Source organism: Drosophila suzukii (genome assembly GCF_043229965.1).
Source record: "Drosophila suzukii chromosome 2 unlocalized genomic scaffold, CBGP_Dsuzu_IsoJpt1.0 scf_2c, whole genome shotgun sequence".
Classification (NCBI taxonomy): Eukaryota; Metazoa; Arthropoda; class Insecta; order Diptera; family Drosophilidae; genus Drosophila; species Drosophila suzukii.
In genome coordinates this window covers 37,272,404-37,293,271 of record NW_027255896.1, presented here as the reverse complement: position 1 = coordinate 37,293,271, position 20,868 = coordinate 37,272,404, and the positions used below count along the sequence as shown (strand labels likewise).

The 20,868-nt window shown below is 43.1% G+C and overlaps 1 protein-coding gene across 2 annotated transcripts in view; it reads left to right on the top strand.

Moving 5' to 3' along the window:
• Or42a (Odorant receptor 42a) overlaps positions 1 to 20,473 on the top strand; it is a 260,948-nt gene extending 240,475 nt beyond the window's left edge. Inside the window, exons 2-3 of one of the 2 annotated variants that reach the window (XM_070998161.1) lie at positions 19,868 to 20,225; positions 20,280 to 20,473. In XM_070998161.1, coding sequence (XP_070854262.1) covers positions 19,868 to 20,225; positions 20,280 to 20,366 — 445 coding nt within the window. In that variant the 3' untranslated portion in view covers positions 20,367 to 20,473. Of the gene's footprint in view, positions 1 to 19,867; positions 20,226 to 20,279 lie in introns of those variants that run through there. The other variant, XM_070998162.1, reaches the window with a different exon arrangement.
• Positions 20,474 to 20,868: the final 395 nt, after the last annotated feature.

The following is a 20,868-nucleotide window of genomic DNA, read 5'->3' as shown; positions in this document are numbered from 1 at the left end:
GTAGAGTAAAAGGGTGTATTGTATTCGGGTCTCCGACCCTATAATATATTCTTGATTGGGGTCACTAGTCGAGTCGATCTAGCCATGTCTGCCTGTCCGTCTGGCTGTCTATCCTCACTCATAATGCTTAAATATGTCTGCTGCCCACATTAGTCTTTATTGATATCGCGGGTAGTTGACGCATTACAATCTCGCTTTGCTTCTTGCATATCACTATCTCCCTTTGGCCCCTTAAGCTGAGTAACGGGTATCCGTTAGTCAAGGTCCTCGACTATAGCGTTTTCCCTTGTATTATTTATATTCTCAATTTTATTCATTTAATTTATTTTCTGCTTAATGCTAGTACATTGGGACTATTCGCAATTTTATTCATTTACTTTATTTTCCACTTAATGCTAGTACATTGGGACTATGTTGGGGAATTTGGGTGGGATGGTGTTTTGGTGAACTTTGGATAGATTTGTCGCGCAAAGCATTGCCTAGCACGGCATGAGCCTCCTAATTTACACCACTTCTCCCTCTCTTTTGCCGCTAGTGCTGACCAATTGAACTCCAACCTTAGCATAAGAGGGACTATTTGGTTTACATTTGTGTGAGATCTAATTCTATTCCATATTCTCTCTCTCCCCGCCGAACCTGGAACATTCGAAAAGAACATGTCTTTCATCCTCCTCTTCCGCGTGTTGGGCACCAGTCCCACGTTTCACGTCTAAATCTTTTAAGGTAGCTTTTGAAGCAATCATGTCCTCTAAAAAGTTGGGTCAGGTAGTCGTCGACTGCGCCATGCTTCCCAGGTATGTACAATCGGGATGAGTTTGTGGGTCCACTCCCACCTTTGCTGCTAGTTGGAAAGGCTCGTATATTTATTTAGCTCGTATATTGGATTTAGCCGCATTCAATTTCAGCGTTGTTCGCTCCCCGCTCGTTTCGCGTCGTGAATCTTATTCGCTTCGCGTACCAGCTCGGATATGCTGGTTCTTCAGCTATTGTCCTAAATGCGCTGATAGTTCCCATATATCAACGTGTTTAGAACGATTTCTAAGCAGTTCTCTGAACTTTTTCCAATAATTTTTTTAAAAAATCTGTTTAATTTTATCCACACAAAATATCCAACTTCTTGTAAGTCTTTGTGCTTTTGTACTTGAACAAAATGAACGCATCGTGTTTGAAGGCCTTGCCTGCATTGGCTGACAAGCCAAGCCTCTATGTGGTGATGATACGAATGTGGATGTGGTTCTTTGTCTTCCACTTTATTTAAAATTGAGAATTACAGTGTTACCAAGAAATTTTCAAGGTCTTCTGGAGGTCGTGATGTAAGGGTGACCTCCGTCAGATCCAAGGAGGGTAGGTCAAGAAATTTGATTCTAAAAGTAATTTACAATCTATTGCTGATACTTCATCTTCATCGCAAGACAATTTGAAAGAGGTTTTGGATGCTTCGGGGGATACTTTTATTGATGATGAGAAAGATATTGCTCCTCCAGATAGATTTGATCATTTTAATGACTGAATACATGGTCAAGCACACCTGGTCACACCGCTATTATAACTCCAGGATTCATTAGTCAAAAATTAGCTGGCCAGTTGCGTTGCAAGTTTGTCAAACGCATAAGATAGAGAAGCGCGTTTGATGCTGACTATGGTAAGGATGCCTCGACTGATTCCACGTTTAGACCAATTGTTAAGCGGTTTCGGAATCTTTATCGCAAGGTTAATTAGAAACAATTTAGATCTGAGCATTCAGACAATAAAAAATAATAATAAAATAACTTCTACCAACAGAGGTGTAATTTCCCAAAATTCGAAAGAAATTTCTGCTACTACTACTGAACTATCGTTCAACATCTCTTGGCGAGTAATAGTGTTCCGCTTAACTCTTTGCAATTAAAAAGTGATCGATAAAGATCGATCGTAGACAAAGGCCTACATTCATCTACGGACCCTGAAGATAATAAGGCAGACCTTGTTTTTCGCAATGTTTACAACCGAACAACAGTTTACAACAGTTGCACCGACTGCAGATGAAAATTGCTGATCTCACTAACTCACCGTTCGACTAGACAGATACACTCACTCAAGCCGTCAACACATTCTGCCACATGCGGTCAACACAGTGTCAGCCGAGCCAACTATGCGAACTGCTAACATAATCAAAATTCACTGACCTTATCTAGAAAACAGTTTATTTCACCTTTTCTCTAAAGTAGTATATAAGCTTTTATCCATTTATTTTTTAAATCAGTTATTAACGCAACTTATAACACATCGGTTCTACTTTCTACCTCCGGGAATAGAGATCGTAATACTACACTATCTCAACTAGCAGCTGACGTAGGTAAACTCAACCAGCAGCTAACGTAGGTAAGCTCAACTAGCAGCTTACGTAGGTAAGCTCTACCTCAGCATAGATCCGCCATCGCCTGTGGTTCGGTACCCTAGTAACCACCGTTACCATTGCCGCGTTGCGATCGTCGTGTCATTAAAGCGTCTCAAGGAATCACACTCCAACCACCCCCTTTTAACCAAAGCCTGAACCTCTAACTGCTGAGAAGAACCTTTAAGTTCATACTATATCCTCCCGCCCTGGGAACCATAGTCCAGCTTCACAGGATACTCAGCTTAATACAGCTTCACAGGAAGAAATTTCATCTGATACCAAAATCAACCCTATTTTCGAAGAAGGCGTAAACGATCTTACAGGACATAAACCTGCTTATGAGCTTACGAATGATGAAAATATTGAAACTGACTAATTAGAACGAGAATCAACTGCTAAAAATAATGGTTCTTTGCAGCTAGCTGAAGAATTAATGACTAAATTAGGACCGACTTCTAATCAACGTCAAAACTACAAGAATTCTGATTTTTTAATGACCTTTCTAAATTTAACCAAGAAATATCTATGCTTTGTTACAGACGATCCATACTATCGACGGGCCATATGATAAATTTCTAGGAGGGCACAATTTCAGTCCCCACAGCAATACCATCTTTGTCACAATAGGGAGCGTTTAGCAGTAGCAGGATGATATTGATTACTTTTATCATAAACATGGACCTCCCCAACTGAAGTAAGGATCCGCCATGGTCAATGATGACCGACATAACGTCTTAATTGTGTGTTACCCTCAATACGGGAGAATGTTCGTACCCAAGGTTGCTTCACATGACCAGCAACAGCACCATTCATTACACTAAACTTCCGTTTTATCCGTGTTATCCAAGTATGGATCGTTGCATCGTGACTGCTTCTATTTACTGCCCCCATGTTTTTATGGTATTCTCAAGATTTTTGACTAATTTTCAGCAAATTTTTCTTAAACCGTTTTATCATAGCTGGAATTCTCCCATTCAATTTTGGGGCTGTAGCCGCTCTTCACCGAGAGGTGTTCAGCTTTAAGATCATATTACGTCTTTTAGTCTTAGGTACAGGTGATTTTTCTATTTTTAAGGGTATATCTTTCCGACTGTACATGAATCACAGGAACTTAGTTCTCATCACATTCCGCCTTAAATACTTTTATGCGCTGCTGCTTCGGGCTATTACTGATCTTTTAAAGATCATCTTACAATCCTTATTGAGAATGATAAATCTGCTGATCTTAGTTGTCCTCTGGATATTGATGCTGCTGTTAACGACCTAGCACTAAAGATTCAGTCTGCCGCTGCCGCATCAACTGCTAACGGTATTCACTCTGCTGTTGCACAGCTTTTAAATCCTGGAATATCGACTCTGGTTAGGCAGAAGAGATTACTGCGGCGACGCTGCATGAAAAAGCGTCATCCATAAAACTTAGCTATCTTTAAAAGGGCTGATTCATTATTTAGAATAGCTCTTAATGATGCGAAGTCTGACTTTTTTCTTCGTAAACTTAGTGCTATCAATCCGGATGCTGATCGAGACTTCCAGAAGTTTTCTTTGCTCCAATCGGACGGTACTTGGAAAATAAAGATGATGAAATAGCTAAGGAATTTGCTGATTCTTTGGAAGGAAGATTTAAGCCTTTTGAAATGATCACAGATAACGAAACTGCTGTTACAAAACCTCGTGATATTCCCTGTCATAAATTGTGTGCAGATTAAGTTATGGACCAAATTAAGCGACTTAAGCCGAACCAAGCCCCTGAGCATGACAGTATTGTCGGGAAAGTGGCTAAAGCTCTGGCAGTGGCAGCTATTTCGTTAGTAAAAGGGTATACTAGATTCGTCGGAAAGTATGTAACAGGCAGAAGGAAGCGTTTCCGACCCCACAAAGTATATATATTCTTGATCAGGATCACTAGCCGAGTCGATCTAGCCATGTCCGTCTGTCTGTCCGTCCGGATGAACGCTGAGATCTCGGAAACTATGGGAGCTAGGCTATTGAGATTTGGCGTGCAGATTCCTGAGCTTCTTACGCAGCGCAAGTTTGTTTCAGCACAGTGCCACGCCCACTCTAACGCCCACAAACCGCCCAAAACTGTGGCTCCTACAGTTTTGATGCTAAAATAAAAATTTTAACTGTAATGTACTCTTCTTATCAATACCTATCGATTGACCCAAAAAAAGTTTGCCACGCCCACTTTAACGCCCACAAACCGCGAAAACCTGTGACGCCCACAATTTTCATGCTAGATAAAAAATTTTAACTGAAATGTATTGGTCTCGTCGATACCTATCGATTGATCCAAAAAAATTTGCCACGCCCACTCTAACGCCCATAACGCTTAAATCTGTATACCGCCGGTAGGTGGGGCATTTTAATCTCGCTTTGCTGCTTGCATATCTCCATATAGCTGAGTAACGGGTATCTGATAGTCGAGGTACTCGACTATAGCGTTCTTCCTTGTTTAGTATACATCTATTATAGGACCCAATTCCGTATTATCAGTTTGGTTTCAGGAGTCTGGATAACGCTGCTGAGCAAATGCATCGTGCATCGAGCAAATGCGTGTGTTTAACCACATCTTTAAAATCTTTGAGACAAAAAATTATTGTTGCGGAGTATTTTAAGATGTCAAGCAAGCCTTTGATCGAGTCTGGCATTGCGGCTTACACTTTAAGCTTAAACCCATCTTCTCCCGACATACTTTGATCTCCTCCGCTCATTTCATATTGGCAGAACCATCCAGGTGGATGTTCGAGGATCTAAGTCTGCTTCAAGGCCTTTACTTACTGGAGTCCCTCAAGGAAGTGTGCTGGGCCCTGTCTAATATATAATATTCACCTCGGACCTTCCCTCGCTCATAAGCAGCACCACAGCTACTTATGCAGATGACACTGCATTTCTGGCGACAAGTGCTCTGCGAAGAGAGGCGACAGATATGGTGCAGGACATCTTAAATGAGTTTGAGACCTGGCGTTGAGGTGGTATAAGGCTATTAATCCTTCAAAATCTCAACAGGCCACCTTTTCGTTGAATAGGCTGAACACTTATCGCCTCACCCTGGACAGGACTTCAATAAAGCACTGTGACACGGTAAAGTACCTTGGGATTACTCTGGATAGGCGGCTAAACTGGAAGCAGCACATTAGTGGTGCTATGAACAGAAGAAGACTAAAATGATTGCACCTATGAAACAATTGGATACATGATCGGCCCGCAAGTGGTACACTCATTCCAGTCAAAGACGCACGACTGCAACACTGCCCTATTTTTGTGAAGAGCTTTTTTTTTATTACACGACATGTTGATTTTACCATGGGTGAAAGTGAATTGAGTTTCAGAAAACACGCATTGTTCATTGTTCTTATATCGAAAAAAACGATTCTCATCGAACTATCGGCGGTAGACCGCATTGATTCTAGAAAGGTACCTTCATGGCTTTATGCCATACTGGCAATGCGTACCTTAATTTCGAACTATCGACGCTAGTGAGTAGCTTCCTCCTTGCCGGCCTCGGGCCGCTATTGTAAGAAAGGAGGCGCGATAAAGATGCCTTCTTGAACGAAAACGGTTTGTGTTCCCTGAAGAAAAGACGGGTGTTGATCAGTACGCCTGCATATATAATCGCCCTCTGCGATTATTTTTCGGTGCTGCTAACCAGGATCCATCCAGTCTCTACTTTCTTCCTACTACTTATGAGAACTGCTTCCGTCTTGTCGGCAGTAAGCTTCAAGCCTGCTGTGTCCGGCGAAATCTCAATTGTCTTTATTTCCTCGTTAATTGAAGCCTCCGTGTTTCGCAGTTCTTGCCTACCACCACTACCTACCATTCGTGACTGACGTGTTTTCTTAGGTAAGATTTGGATCATGTCGGGACATCATTTGGTCTTTTGATCCGAAGGGTTAGTCAACCTAATTAAGTTCCCCTTTGAATCCGTCCGAGCTCAAGTTTCGGGAATAAGCCAAACGGTTGCTGCCCAACCCTGTAAGCGCTGTCAATTCAACATAGGGTCCCCCATTAAGCCACAAATCCAAATCGTAGACTCAAGCCAGACAGTACCACCACAAGGGCTCGCGTCTTGTTTAACGCCTCCAATCCACCGTCAAACGTGTACAGCTTGAATGACATCTTTCATAGAGGTCCGGTACTGCAATCTGATTTGACCACCCAGATCCTTAAATGGCGTTTCTTTAAATACTCCTTCAATGCCGACATCACCAAGATGTATCCGCAAGTTCTCTCCTCCTGGGCCTCGAGAGTGCAGGTTTGCCACTGCGCAAGTGCACCTCAAACGAGAAGAAACTTTTACAAGGAATTCCAAAAAAGCAAGTGATCAGGGCCGACTTCCTTGAGTTGGAAAACGCTAGTATGGCAAAAACTGTGGGAATCCGTTGGCAAGCGATATCTGATAGATTCCGTTTTCTGCCGATGGATATTTCTCTCCAAACAGATTACACCAACGAGAAGTTTTATCACAGATAGCCAAACTCTTTGATCCAGCGGGATGGTTATCGTCTTTCGGGAAAAATTTCCATGCAAGAAATTTGGCTGCTGGAGCTAAGCTGGGACCAGCATCTTCCGACTGATCTCGTCACAAAATAACATGATTTTTTAAAAGTGTATCCAACCCTAAAAGAATTTAGCATTCCAAGATGTGTACGATTCCACCCAGCGGTAAACTGCAGTACCACCGGTTTTGCTACGCATCGCAGAGCGCCTATGGTGCTGCCATTTTTGTTCGAGTCGAACCGACTGACGGCTGCTTCACATACTTCCTTTCATCCAAAATCCGAGTTGCTCCAGTAAGGTCCGTTTCTATACTGGCCTTAGAACTGTGTGGCGCGATGCTTCTCTCTGAACTAGCTGCGGAAGTTCTCTCCGAAATGCCTCCTACTCAGTGACTGACTCCTCGATAGTGCTTGCATGGCTAAACAAGCCAGCAGACTCCTGGAGAACATTTGTTGCCAACAGAGTCGCGAGAACTGATCAACACAATAGCAGAGAAAAGTGGTTTCATGTTAATCATGTTAATTGCCTCTAGCAGGCAGAGGCGTTTCAGCCCATGAGCTCAAGGACAGCAGCCTCTTGTGGCACGGACCTGAGTGGTTGCTCCACCACCAGGAGCAGTGGCTACTCAATTCGTCGGTCCAGCTCGAAACAGAGCTCAAACAACGCCCAATAAGGTGTAAAATCGCTGCAGCGCCCCCGGCAAATGACATTTTAGAGCGTTTTTCAGCGTTCGAGAGGGGTGTACGCATTCTCGCTTACGTTTTCCGGTTTGCTAGAATGTGTCGCAAGCAATATGTCGACGTAAAGGCCGAACTCACTGCCGCAGAGTTTTCTAAAGTCCAAGAGAAACCAATTGTGCTCACTCAGCTAAATTAGTTTCCAATAGAAAGCAAGGCCTCGAGAAAAAATCAGCAAGTTCTAGTCTCCAGCAAGATCTCCAGTATAAGCCCCATTCTCAACAGTCACGGTGTCTTAAGAGCATCTGAGATGTTAAGCTATGATGAGAAACATTCAATGATCATTCCGGCAAGGTGTATCTTTGCCAAAATTTTGGTAATTTTTACAAATCGCATATCCTTGCCTGCTGGTAATAAATTGATGGTTCAACTGATTCGTTCCAAGAACTTGATCCCTAAGCTGAGGAACCTTGTAATAGAAACCATTCACTTCTGTCGAGTGTGTACCATTCACAAGAAGAATCTGCAAACACGTCTGATGGGAGATTTTCCCTCTGCAAGATATCCATTTTTCAGGCCACGGGTATTGATTTGCGGTACCATTTGATATTACAAGCTATGTCGGTCGAGGTTATAAGGTAATGTGCGTCATGTGGCGTCATTCGACGACCTATCGCGTAGGTGATCCGCCTCCCTATGGATGCCACCAACTCCGAGTGATGCTCAGTGTTTTCTTTTTTTCAGAATTATCAACTAACAGGCAGTCTTACTAGTCCTAAGTTCATGCCATTCTGTGATGTCACTCCTCATACATGTCACGATCACCCGCATCATCCATAACACCAAACTCATGTCTACTCGCTCCCACCCACAGATTGTTGACGGTGGCGCCAACCACAAACCAGCAAGCTCGGCAGAAGCGGCTCCGCGCGGTCCTCATCAACCAGTACTAAAGGCTCATCATGCGCCGCTATCCTGCAGCGCACGAGTGTAATCTTTCCAACTGCGTCCATTTCGATCGGGTCTGCCAAAAAACAATTTTACATCCGAGCTTTGGTGGATCCATGCATCCTTGAAAAAGGCTCTGAACCTTTCCGTCACCCGCGTAGTCGATGAACGGGTTTGCTAGTGCCGACAACTGCTAATGCTGGCTAATGACCAGATGCAGACCCGAACTTCGGCCAAGCCCCTTGATCAGAAGGTCCGAGATGGCTTTAACGTTGCAAGCTGATGTCTGCATCCGCTCGAGTCAGAACGGATTTCCCATGGCTCAAAACTCAGCTTTGGGGTGACTTCTTTCGGGCACTTTCTCTCTCTCCTGAGGTACAATTTTTGTCATTGCAAGGGGGGAGAATATTCATGTCGTACAAGGGGGTGTGCAACATCGCTGTGTTGGCATCACTGTTTGATGTTTCGAACCTCTCTCTAGCTACCTTTTTCAGTCTGCCGTGTTGAAGGCGTTCTTGATATCAAGGTGATCACTTGCCTGTACTGCTGGATGACTTCCTTCCATCTGCATCCTTTGATCGCACTGGTCGCTATGGCGTCCGTGGTCGTTTACTTTTGCGGAATCCTAATTGGTCGGGTGACTGTCCTCCCGCCTGTCCCATCGCCAAGCGCAACCGAGTCGCAATTATCTCCTTCAAGGCATTTCCCACCGTGTCAAGGAGACAAATCGTACGAGAGGAAGTGGGCTCTCCCGGTGGTTTACCTGGATCGACTAATAGTATGAGTTCTTGCGCTTTCCATCTCGTTGGGAATGTTCCATCCCGAAGGCACACATTGTAGAAGTCCGCGAATATTTCCGGTCTCTAGGACATGGATATTCGTAGGACTCTGTTGGGTAAAGAATCAGGACCAGGCGCTTTCTTGTTTCTCAGGCTCTTCACTATCTCCGGGACCTCGGCTACTGTCACCTCTGGAAAGTAAGTGTCGAACGGATAGTCCACTGTCACTTGGAGTTAATTTTTCCTTGTAGAAATAGTGCGGTGACTACATGCTTCAGTCTGTTTGGGTCACTTGGGGCCTGGTTTTTTTGGGGCTTTTAACCATTATCGTGTACGCTTGGCCCCAGTGCCCATGCTCAAGCGTGTTGCAGAGCTGCTGGAAACACCTAGCTTTGCTGTCAGATATGCCATTTCCTGCACTCTTCTTGCAGTCTTAAAGTTCTCGTGCAACCACTCAAGTGTCAGTGTTCCTCAGGCACTTTGTAGCTGACTGGCTCGCAGGCAAGCTTTCCGTTGCTCTGAAACCTTTGTCGTCCACCTGTACATGGGCCGGTTATTCCTTTCGTATGGTCTTCTCTGCTTCATGCTGGCTTTGCACATTCAAGTCATCACCTACCCCTAAGTCACGGAGTTTTCCGTTAAGGATCTCGGTATTAGCCCGGTATGCCTTCTCGATCCAGGGTTCATCCTTTTGATTTAAAATGACTTCATGGTCGCTTGCCGTAACGATTTCTGTAATCCCCCATTATGCCAGCCGGGACATTGTTTCGTTTCCAAATGTCAAGTGCCTGATCGGCACAGCTCCCGCTCTATTGAACGTGCGCTGGGTCCCTTCGTTCAGTTGCTGCAGGTCTAGGTGGCAAAAGCTTCGATCACAATGCGTCCTCTCTCGTTGGCGAGGGGCATTCCCACTCCTCTGCCAATGCGTTAAAGTCTCCTGCTATATAAAGTTTTGAACGACGTCTTGCGCCGTGGATGAGCTCATCTATGATGCTGCCGAGCGAGTCTTTCGGTAGGCTTGGAGCCAAGCAGCAGCCACGTCTTCCCAAACTTGGCCCTTTGCGCACTGAGGTCGACAGCTCCTTGTCCTCATTTTAAAGAAGCTGCCCTTTCTGTCGAGTCTTATATCCACCCATTTTTTTTCAGCAACTCTGTAAGGCCCTCTTAGGAAGGCGAGCTCGATCCTAATAGTGGTTCAGGTTAACCTGATTCACTTCCATAACGCTCTTTACTCCGCTTTTTTGGCCACGGCTGGCCTTTCTGCCTTTCCCTTCGCGACGCACAAGAAGCACTTAGCGGGCTCCACGCCAGTTGCCAGTTGCCGCTGTGCCCCACAACGGAGGCAGCAGACGCTTCTGTCCGGGTTATGCCACCGGGAAGCGATGTGCCCTGGTTCTAGGCATCTGTAGCCCCGTGCTGTCTATTCTCTGAACCTTTCACGACACACAGTCCAGCCGATTTTGAGCCTTTTAGATGCCAGCACTTTGTTGGCCAACATCTTGGGTAGCCTAACTAAAGCAGTCTACGGGTCTGCAAAGGCGGGTCGGATGCTTCCGACCACTAACCTGTTTTCAGCTATGCCCCACTAAGCAGTGCGGCGAGGTATCATTCGGTAAGGGCATCCAGATCGCACATTTCCACAACCGCCATCTATGAGTCCTCAGTAACAGCTCTGACATTGGCTTCGTCTCCTGTAGCTTTCTCTATGGACTCCTTAATTTTCTGCGTGCTTTGATATTTTCCGCGGGCGAGAAACAGCAATAGCTTGCCATCAGCTGTTCGGCGCACCCCTGGCGTCAACAAGGATCGCATCCGGTCGGGTTCTTCTATCTGTTTTCTTCCTCCCGGGTATTTTAAGCCACTCAGGCTTCGACTGGTCTCCTGTCTGAGCGACCTTTATTGCTCGATCTACAACAGATGGTTTCATCTTTCTTGCATTCTGGTGTCTCCGATTTCCGCTTAATAGCCGTAGCCGGTGGGAACTTCCTCAGGCTTTTGTCCTCGACACCTATTGCTTTTTCTTCTTGCCCTTGAGCGTCAATCGATGTGGTTTCCTCTTCCGTCCAGACACGAGCTTTTAGATTCTAATCAGCCGTTTGAATGTCCCTCAGCCAACAACGACAGCAGGTTTAGTCTGCAAGCTGTGTTACTGCTTCTTCGCCTGCAGTTGATTTGCTGAAGGCACATGCTATATTAGCACATAGCTTGATCATCCTGGACATCATGGTTATATGCCTCTTGTCAATCATAAGTCTAAATAACTCTTCCAGCAGAGATCCCAGCTCCGCCACGTTGTCGGAGGCGTTCGTTTGCCGCTCCAACCTATTTCGTATGGGTGAAATCTTCTGATGCTCCGGACTCGCTAAGTTTTGTGGAGACTTCGGAGTAATATTGTCCTCGGAAGTGGCTAGCAGTGGCGGGACAGATCTTGAAGAGGGGAGCGCAGGGTTTTTCCACTTCTTTAAAAGGGAGACTTTCCCTGGATTTCTTCGGCTTTTAGGCGACTTGTTGCTTTTACATACAAAGCGACCAAGTCAGCAGCCGCCACGTTGGATTGTTATACCCGTTACTTGTAGAGAAATATACTATATTATTCAGAATGTATGTAACAGGTAGAAGAAAGCGTTTCCGACCCTATAAAGTATAGGGGAGTGTATAGTGAGGAACAATTCGGTTTTTGAACTTCATTTTTACAAAATTAGTATTTTTCAAAAGATTGAAAGATGCTGACATCTATTGAGCATACTCCCGTAAAACTAAAGTTGTTTTCACTTGTAAAAGTTGCAGGGTAAGGTAAAGAACTGATAAATACGCACAAAATCTCTATGCAGATGTGGCACAGATTAATTTTTTCTTCAAAAATGGTTAAAAATGATCAAAAACTTCAAAGTTTTACATATTTACGGTTTCTTTAAGTTTGTGGGTGCTTTTGTGGGCGTTAAAGTGGGCGTGGCAAACTTTTTTTGGGTCAATCGATAGGTGTTGGTTAAAGCTATACATTTCAGTTTACATTTTTTTTCTAGAATCAAAACTGTAGGAGCCACAGTTTTGGGGGGTTTGTGGGCCTTAGAGTGGGCGTGGCACCCTGCTGAGTCAAACTTGAGCAGCAAGGAGTACCTCGAGTACCTCGACTATCAGACACACGTTACTCAGCTAAAGGGACCAAAGGGAAATAGAGATATGCAAGCAGTAAAGCTAGATTGATATGCGCCACCTACCCGTGATCTCAATATATGGTTATGTGGGTGGTATACAGATTTAGGAGTTATGGGCGTTAGAGTGGGCGAGGCAAACTTTTTTGGGGGTTAGTAGGCACTAGAGTTCTTCTTGCGCAGCGCAAGTTTGTTTCAGCAGGGTGCCAAGTCCACTCTAACGCCCACAAGCCGCCAAGAAACTGTAGTTCCTACAGTTTTGATGCTAAAATGAAAATTATAACTGAAATGTATTTTTCTTATCAATACCTATCGATTGACCCAAAAAAAAGTTTGCCAAGGCCACTTTAACACCCACAAGCGGCTAGATAAAAATTTTAACTGATATGGATTAGTTTCGTCAATACCTATCGATTGACCCAAAGCCACGCCCACCCTAACGCCCATAACGCTTAAATCTGTTTACCGCCCAATTACCAAATATTGAGATCGCGGGAAGGTGGCGCATTTCCATATCGCTTTGCCGCTTGCATATCTCCATTTCCCTTTGGTCCCTTTAGCTGAGTAACGGGTATCTGATAGTCGAGGTACTCGACTACAGCGTTTTTCCTTGCTTTCAATTGGACTCATATCCGAAGATTGTGGGAGCCACTTCATGGACCGAAATTTGTGTCTTAAAATCCAATTTTTTACCAATAGGGACGTGTGCTTTTGATCTTTGTCTTGTTGAAAAATGCATTTTTCAGCAGAAAGACCCATGTTCCGAAGAAGTTCTGGAAGATTTTCAAGTAAAATGCCGTTATGGTCGCTTGTGGGCGTTAGAGTGGGGGTGGCACTCCTATGTATATATATATTATGTACATTATATATATACTAAGTGGCCCATAGTTTATGGAACTTCTTAGTGAAATGAAGAAATTTAAATATTTTAGATACACCTTTTACACCAAATTAAATTATTGATATACTCGTATACTTTAAAAAGTGGTTTCGTGGAATTTTATACACGTTACTCGAGTAAAGTATGCAAAAAATGGAAGAAAGCGTTTCCGACCACATAAGGTATATACATGTAAGACGGTTGAGTAAGAAAACCAGCAGAATTAAAAGCAGAGCGACGGAGCGACAGGAGAGAACAAAAGCAGAGCAACAACAGAATTAAAAGCAGAGCAACAGCAGAATTAAAAGCAGAGCGACAAGACAGGAGAGAAGCAGAGCAAGAGCAGAAAAAGTCGGAGGAGTTCAAGCGGGATTCGGGCATAGAGTAATGAACTATATAGAGGCGCCAATTGCTCTGCCGCTCTCTTTAGATAATGAGGCTATGATGCCACCTAGGCAAAAAAAAGCTTATTTCCCCTCTTTTTGTAAAGTTCGATCGAACTTGTAATTCATTCCCACCTCATTCTGCACCGCTCTTGCTGACTGTTTTGTTTTTGTTTTTAATCGAAATCTCTATGGCTGTTGCTTCGCACCTAAGTTACTTTCAAACTTGGCCTTGAATGGGCTCTTAGCAGAGGTTGGGCAGAGGTTCGGGCAGAGCAATTGAAACCTCTATATAGATTCTTACTCTATGATTCGGGAAGTGACAGTCAGCCAGGAGAGTCGATTTTCAGCAGCAGAGTGAAAAAATAGAAGCCCGAACGATACTTTAAGAAAAGCCGAAACGCGGAAATTATTATGCAATTATCATTGTTAACCATAATACTTAATATATATCATTATAATAAACGTCAAGTGAGAGTATTTCTCATCTTACATTTGGGGGCCCGTCCTAACTCAAAAATTGCAAGTGACGCCGTTCCGAGAAGTCTCACCGCCTTCCCGGAAAGTCGCAAAAGAGGAAGAAGTACAGCTTGACAGTAACGGGGAATGAGTGTAAGCGCAAAGGAAATAAAGAAAGAACCTTCGAGAATACCAACTTCAAAAGGAAAACAGCCGTATTATACAAGATCAGTGGCTGCAGCAGACAAAATGAATAACATGAGTGAGCCGGCGAAAAGCGTTTGCGAAATAAGTGCAGGTGGAAATCCAAAAGAAATTAAAGGAGTGCAAGAACCTTCCGAAATCAGCGGAGAGGAAAGTGGAGCAGCCGGTTTAATTGAAAGCAGCTTTATCGACGAAAATACAAGAACCCTGAAAGACCTGGTTCAGCTGCTTGCTATTAAGATTGGAGTGGATGAGCGAAACAACAGTTGCTCGATTACGGCTGAAAGCTTTGCGAAGATCATTCCAGAGTTTGACGGAGAGTCTATACCGGTAAAGAATTGGTTTGACAATTTTGAGCTGAATGCTGCGGCCTACGGTCTAAACATAAAACAGATGTACGTGCAGGCTCGTGCCAAAATGACGAACACAGCAAAGTTGTTTTTGGATTCTACGTACGTACACGAATACTCAGAGATGCGTATGCTGCTGGAGACTGAGTTCAGCCGACAATATGTGTGCAGCGCGGATGTGCATGAGCAGATCCGCGATCGCAAGAAACGCAAGCAGGAATCTTTTCACGAATACCTATTGCAGATGAAAAAGGTTGCTTCACTTGGCAACATTGATGCACGCTCGGTTATCCGCTATGTTGCGGACGGCCTAAACATGAGGAGCGATTTCAGATACTCTCTTTACAGTTGCAAGTCCTACAAAGAGCTACAGGAGCAGTATGAGGTTTTTCGACCGCTTGGTCGACAAGCCGTACAAGCAGAACGACGGAAAGTGGGCGTCGAACCAGAGGAAGCAGCAAGATTTCAACGACTGGAAGATTCACTGCTTCAATTGTGGGTCAGTAGATCATCTCCGCAAGGATTGCCAGTCTGCCGTGAAATGCTTCAGTTGCAACAAAGAGGGGCACATGTCAAGAGATTGCCCTGGGTCAGTTGCTGGAGTCCAAGTCGTACGCAGTGCAAGTCGTATGAAAATGGTTAGCATCAATCACGTGGAAGTGAAGTGTCTTGTAGATACGGGAGCCGATGTATCTATTCTGCGCAAGTACATTTTCAACAAAATATCAAATGTTATTTTGGAGAGATGTGCGTCCAAGTTTCGTGGGCTGGGAAATAAGATTACGTACCCAGTTGGCTACTTTTTGGCTGAGGTTGCAGTAGACCAGGAAATGACGCCACACAAGTTCGTCGTAGTTGAGGATGAGGACATCGAGTATGACGCGATGCTGAACTCAATGGTGTTGAGAGACGGCTTTCCTGTTCCGGTTATAGACGACGTTCTGCAAAAGCTGCAAAAAGCGAGGTTCTTTACTGCGATGGACTTGGAGAATGGTTTCTTCCACGTGGCTATTGAGGAGGATAGCAAGAAATTTACAGCATTCATCACTAAATACGGATTGTACGAATTCAATAGAACCCCGTTTGGATTTCGGAACTCGCCAGCAGTTTTTATTCGCTACGTAAATTATGTATTCCAAGAGCTGATGAACAGGGATGTACTAGACTTGTACATGGATGACATAATAATTCACGCCGAAACTGCAGAGCAATGTTTGGAGAAGATGAAACTGGTATTTAACACAGCTGGAGCGTTTGGCCTGAAGATAAAGTGGCGAAAATGTCACTTTTTGCAGAAGAAGATTTATTTTTTTGGCCACAACATTGAGGACGGAAACGTATGGCCTGGGCAAGAAAAGACAGCTGCGGTCAGCAAATTTTTGGTGCCGAAAAACGTCAGAGCGGTTCAAGCGTTTTTAGGGCTGACTGGATTTTTCGGAAAATTCGTACTGAATTATTCGCAGATTGCACGCCCATTGACTGACCTGCTGCGAAAAGATGTTTTCTTTCAAATGGCCGAGCCGCAGATGAACGCATTCCAAAGTTTGAAGGACGCCTTGACGAAAGAACCCGTTTTAAAGTTGTATATCAGAGGGGCCAAAACAGAGTTACACACGGATGCATCAAAAGATGGATTTGCAGCGGTCTTAATGCAGTGGTTGACTGTCTCAGTCGCTATCCCGACCGTGTGATGCTCGTATCCTCGGAGATCACAGCTCGGATCAAAGCCGCACAAGGAAAAGAACAGATGCTAAAGGCAATTATGGAAATTCTGACCAGCTGTCCATATGAGGGCTACAAGATGAAAGCTGAACTTGTTTATAAGGAGGTGAAAGGCAACAACCTCCTCGTGATCCCGAAAGCGATGGAAAAAGAAGTTATTGTCGACACCCACAGTGCAGGTCATTTTGCATTACAGAAAACTGTTCACTCTGTTCAACAATTGTATTGGATTCCTCACTTAGAACAGAAGGTTCAGCAGGTGGTGAACAACTGTGTGAGATAATTTTCAACAAAAAACTTGGCAAGAAAGAAGGATTCTTAAGCTGTATTGATAAAGGTGACCAACCCCTTCACACGCTGCATGTTGATCATCTAGGCCCCATGGATGCCACTGGAAAACAGTATAAGTACATATTTGCGATGGTGGATTCATTTACAAAATTTATTTGGCTGTTCCCAACGAAAACTACAAGCTGCGAGGAAACGTTGAAGAAGTTAAGGATTTGGTCGGAAATTTTTGGCAACCCTGTGCGGATAGTTTCGGACAGAGGCTCCGCTTTCACGGCCAACTCGTTTGCAGAACATATGAAGGCAAACGGAATCGAGCACGTTTGGAGCACAACCGGAGTTCCCCGTGGAAATGGTCATGTTGGAAGGGTGAACCGCACAGTTTTATCCATTATTTCAAAAATTTCGGCAGATGAACCAGCCAAGTGGTTTAAAGCAGTGCCGGAGGTCCAGAGAGCGGTTAATTCCCACGTACATGCGTCAACTAAAAAGTCACCATTTGAGCTGCTTTTTGGCGTGAAGATGAACAATAAACCAATGGATCGTATTCTACAGCTTTTGGAGGAGGAGATGTACTTAAGTTTTGACGAACAACGGCAGCAACTGAGAAAAGATGCAAAGATTGAATTTCAACGCGCACAGGAATCATATAAAAAGAACTTTGACCTAAAGCGGAAACCGGAAGTCGATTATAAAGTGGGAGACCTAGTCGCTATACGCCGCACACAGCTTGTTGCAGGAAAGAAGTTGGCGGGAGAATATATGGGACCGTACGAAGTTTCAAGTGTCAAGAGGAATGGCAGATACGAGGTTCGGAAAGCAGCAGACTTTGAAGGCCCATCTAAAACGTTCACCAGTTGTGATTATATGAAGCTGTGGCGATATGTCCAGGACAATGCGGACGATTGGTCATCTGGGACAGATGATTAGTCAGGAATGGCCGAATGTAAGACGGTTGAGTAAGATAACCAGCAGAATTAAAAGCAGAACGACGGAGCGACAGGAGAGAACAAAAGCAGAGCAACAGCAGAACTAAAAGCAGAGCAACAGCAGAATTAAAAGCAGAGCGACAAGAGAGGAGAGAAGCAGAGCAAGAGCAGAAAAAGTCGGAGGAGTTCAAGCGGGATTCGGGAAGTGACAGTCAGCCGAGAGAGTCGATTTTCAGCAGCAGAGTGAAAAAATAGAAACCCGAACGATACTTTAAGAAAAGCCGAAACGCGGAAATTATCCTGCAAATATCATTGTTAACCATAATACTTAATATATATCATTATAATAAACGTCAAGTGAGAGTATTTCTCATCATACATACATATATTCTTACTTAGAATCACCATCCGATTCGATCTGATTTTACGGAAACTGTAACAGCTTGAAAGTTGGTGCTAAGCATTTCGATTCTAAAATTTTTTGCGCAACGCAAGTGTATTTGTGTAACGTCCAAAAGATTAAAATTTAAAATAAGTAATAATAAATAAATTAATGATAGTCGGAGGTTTAGAATTTGGTTAATTGGGGACATATCCTATCAAACAAAACCACCTCTAAGCGAGGTAAAAATCTAGTGACGACCGCACCTTCAGCAAATAAAAGTTCTGATATCAACCTTTGTAATGTATTAATGTATAACACGATCTACTAGATAAATACAATTTCTTAATTTTTTTACATTCGGCACGCTTTATCAAAATCGTACAGCTAAACCCAAGCATACTGAATTGCAGCGCACTGTGAAGCGCACATAAAAAGATTCTTACACAGTGTAATCGGATGTTTGAAAATGTTTGATTTAACCTAGATAAGGATTAAAAGTTGTTTCGAAAGGCGTAAAAAGTATTTCGAAATTCTTTTTAACGATATGTCGCACAAGCCTTTAACTTAAGTAGTTTACAGGTTATGGGTGTACTAAATATAGTTACTTATAGCTGCTCTTCTGCCATACTAACAAGTTTTTCCAAAAGAAGTAAAACTAAAGTAACTAATATTGGGCTTTTTAACATCGTCTTAAATTTCCAGGACCTTCAAATAGAGTTTGGATACGCACAAAAAAGGTCAATGCACTGGCAGTGTTCGATGTTCTGAAATGTGGCCATTTTTGTTGATAACTAACTTGGAAACGAGACTGTTTACAACAATAAGTCGTACGTCAAAAGATGAGGAATCTCAAGGGCTATACACCCTAAAATTAAATTAGAAATCGATAGAAAGGCTTTAAAAAATTAAGAAAAAAGCTAAAAAAAAATCTAAAAAAACAACTTTGGCCCATAACCTTAAAACGGTGGTATCTAGACAAATTATGATAAAAAGGTGTGCAAGGTAATTCAAAAAACCTTTCTAATAACATATAGCACAATCCTGTAGCTTTAGTAGTTCACAAGTTAGCCTAGTATACTACCTAACAAAAAGTCGTTCAAAACCAAAAACTTAATACAAAAAAAGGCACCAAAATGTTGTGTCGTTTTTTTGATATAAAGTTTTTATGTTTTGGACGACTTTTTGTTGGGTTGAATACTAGGACTTACGGGTGTACAACATTTAGCTATTTATAGCCGCTTTCTCGCCAAACTAAATAGTTTTTCCAAAAGTGGTAGAACTAATGTTTCTAATATTGACCTGTTTAGCACCGTCTAGAATTTTCAAGACTCTAAAGTAACGTTTTGGGACAAACTGAGAAACAAAATAAAATTTTAATTTTGGGAAGTTCCCCAAAGTCTTGTTTTGCGTATGAATTTTGAACGGAACAGTTAAGGTGTCATTCGACACGTATTTTAAGTGAGAATACTAGTTTTTTAATAGGGCGGGTATTTATCTCCACCGGCCAAAACAGATAAAATTTTCTAAATAATCATGCTTACACTTTCACCTCTCTTTCTCATAAACCAAATGATTTTTTTTGTGCCTTTTTGTGTCTTGGTATGCAATCGTACGATCACAGTAGATTTTTATTTGGTAGTCGCCTTTGCACACCCTTCTGGTGCGGTTTGTCCCTACGTGGACTGCCGTCCACAGTGATGTAACTGCTCATCTAAGGAATGTTGTGAATAAATTAGGCAGAACCAGTTCGTTTGGGTTTTGGGCGTATCCCTAAAAAATTCTATTTTCAATTATTTGTATTTAATGATTACTGTTTTTTCGTGTAAATAATTCGCAGATTTGTCAACTGTCTGCGCCCTGTTATCTCTGGAACCATATTTGTGCAGTTCCTGGTAGTGGGATTGGTGCTGGGCTTCACTCTAATCAACATTGTTTTGTTTGCTAATTTGGGATCGGCTATCGCAGCGCTGTCCTTCATGGCTGCTGTGCTTCTGGAGACGACGCCCTTTTGTATTCTGTGCAACTATCTTACAGAAGACTGCTATATACTGTCTGATGCCTTGTTTCATTCCAATTGGATCGATGGGCAGAGGCGCTACAGAAGTACTGTCATGTACTTCCTACAGAAACTACAACAGCCGATAACCTTTATGGCTATGGACATATTTCCGATATCGGTGGGAACTAACATCAGTGTAAGCGACTAAGAACTTCCACTTACAATACTTTCATTAACTGGTATTTTGCAGGTCACCAAGTTTTCGTTCTCCGTCTTTACTCTCGTAAAGCAAATGAATATCGCTGAGAAATTAGCCAAATCTGATGAAGACGATTGATTTAAAAACTCGTTTTAAGGTTTAAAGGGTTGCATACACTTGTACTTTTTTGTATTAGAATGAAGAGTTGTTTTTAATTTGATTTTTGGCTAATAAAACATGTACAAGGACTTCGTTTTTAAATTTTATAAAAAAAACTTTATGACGGAGAACGCTATAGTCGAGTGCTTGACTATCAGATGTCCCTTACTCAACCAAAGGGGAACGCAAGGGAACTGCGGCCACGACCGCTTTGGGCGTTAAAACACACTTGAGATGCTGCAGAATTTCTAGAATTAACATGCTTAATCCTCACTATCTGACTTTTATAGTTTTCGAAGTATCAGCGTTCATTGGGACGATTTTTGGCGGCTTATGACCGTTAGAGTGAGCCCGTCAGCCTGTTGAATCAAACTTGCATACCTATTTCCAACATTGTAGGTTTTACAGTTTCCGCTGAGATCCGGGTTCATAGCGTTCCTGACCAAAAATATATTTTTTTTTTAATATGGTCAGAAACGCT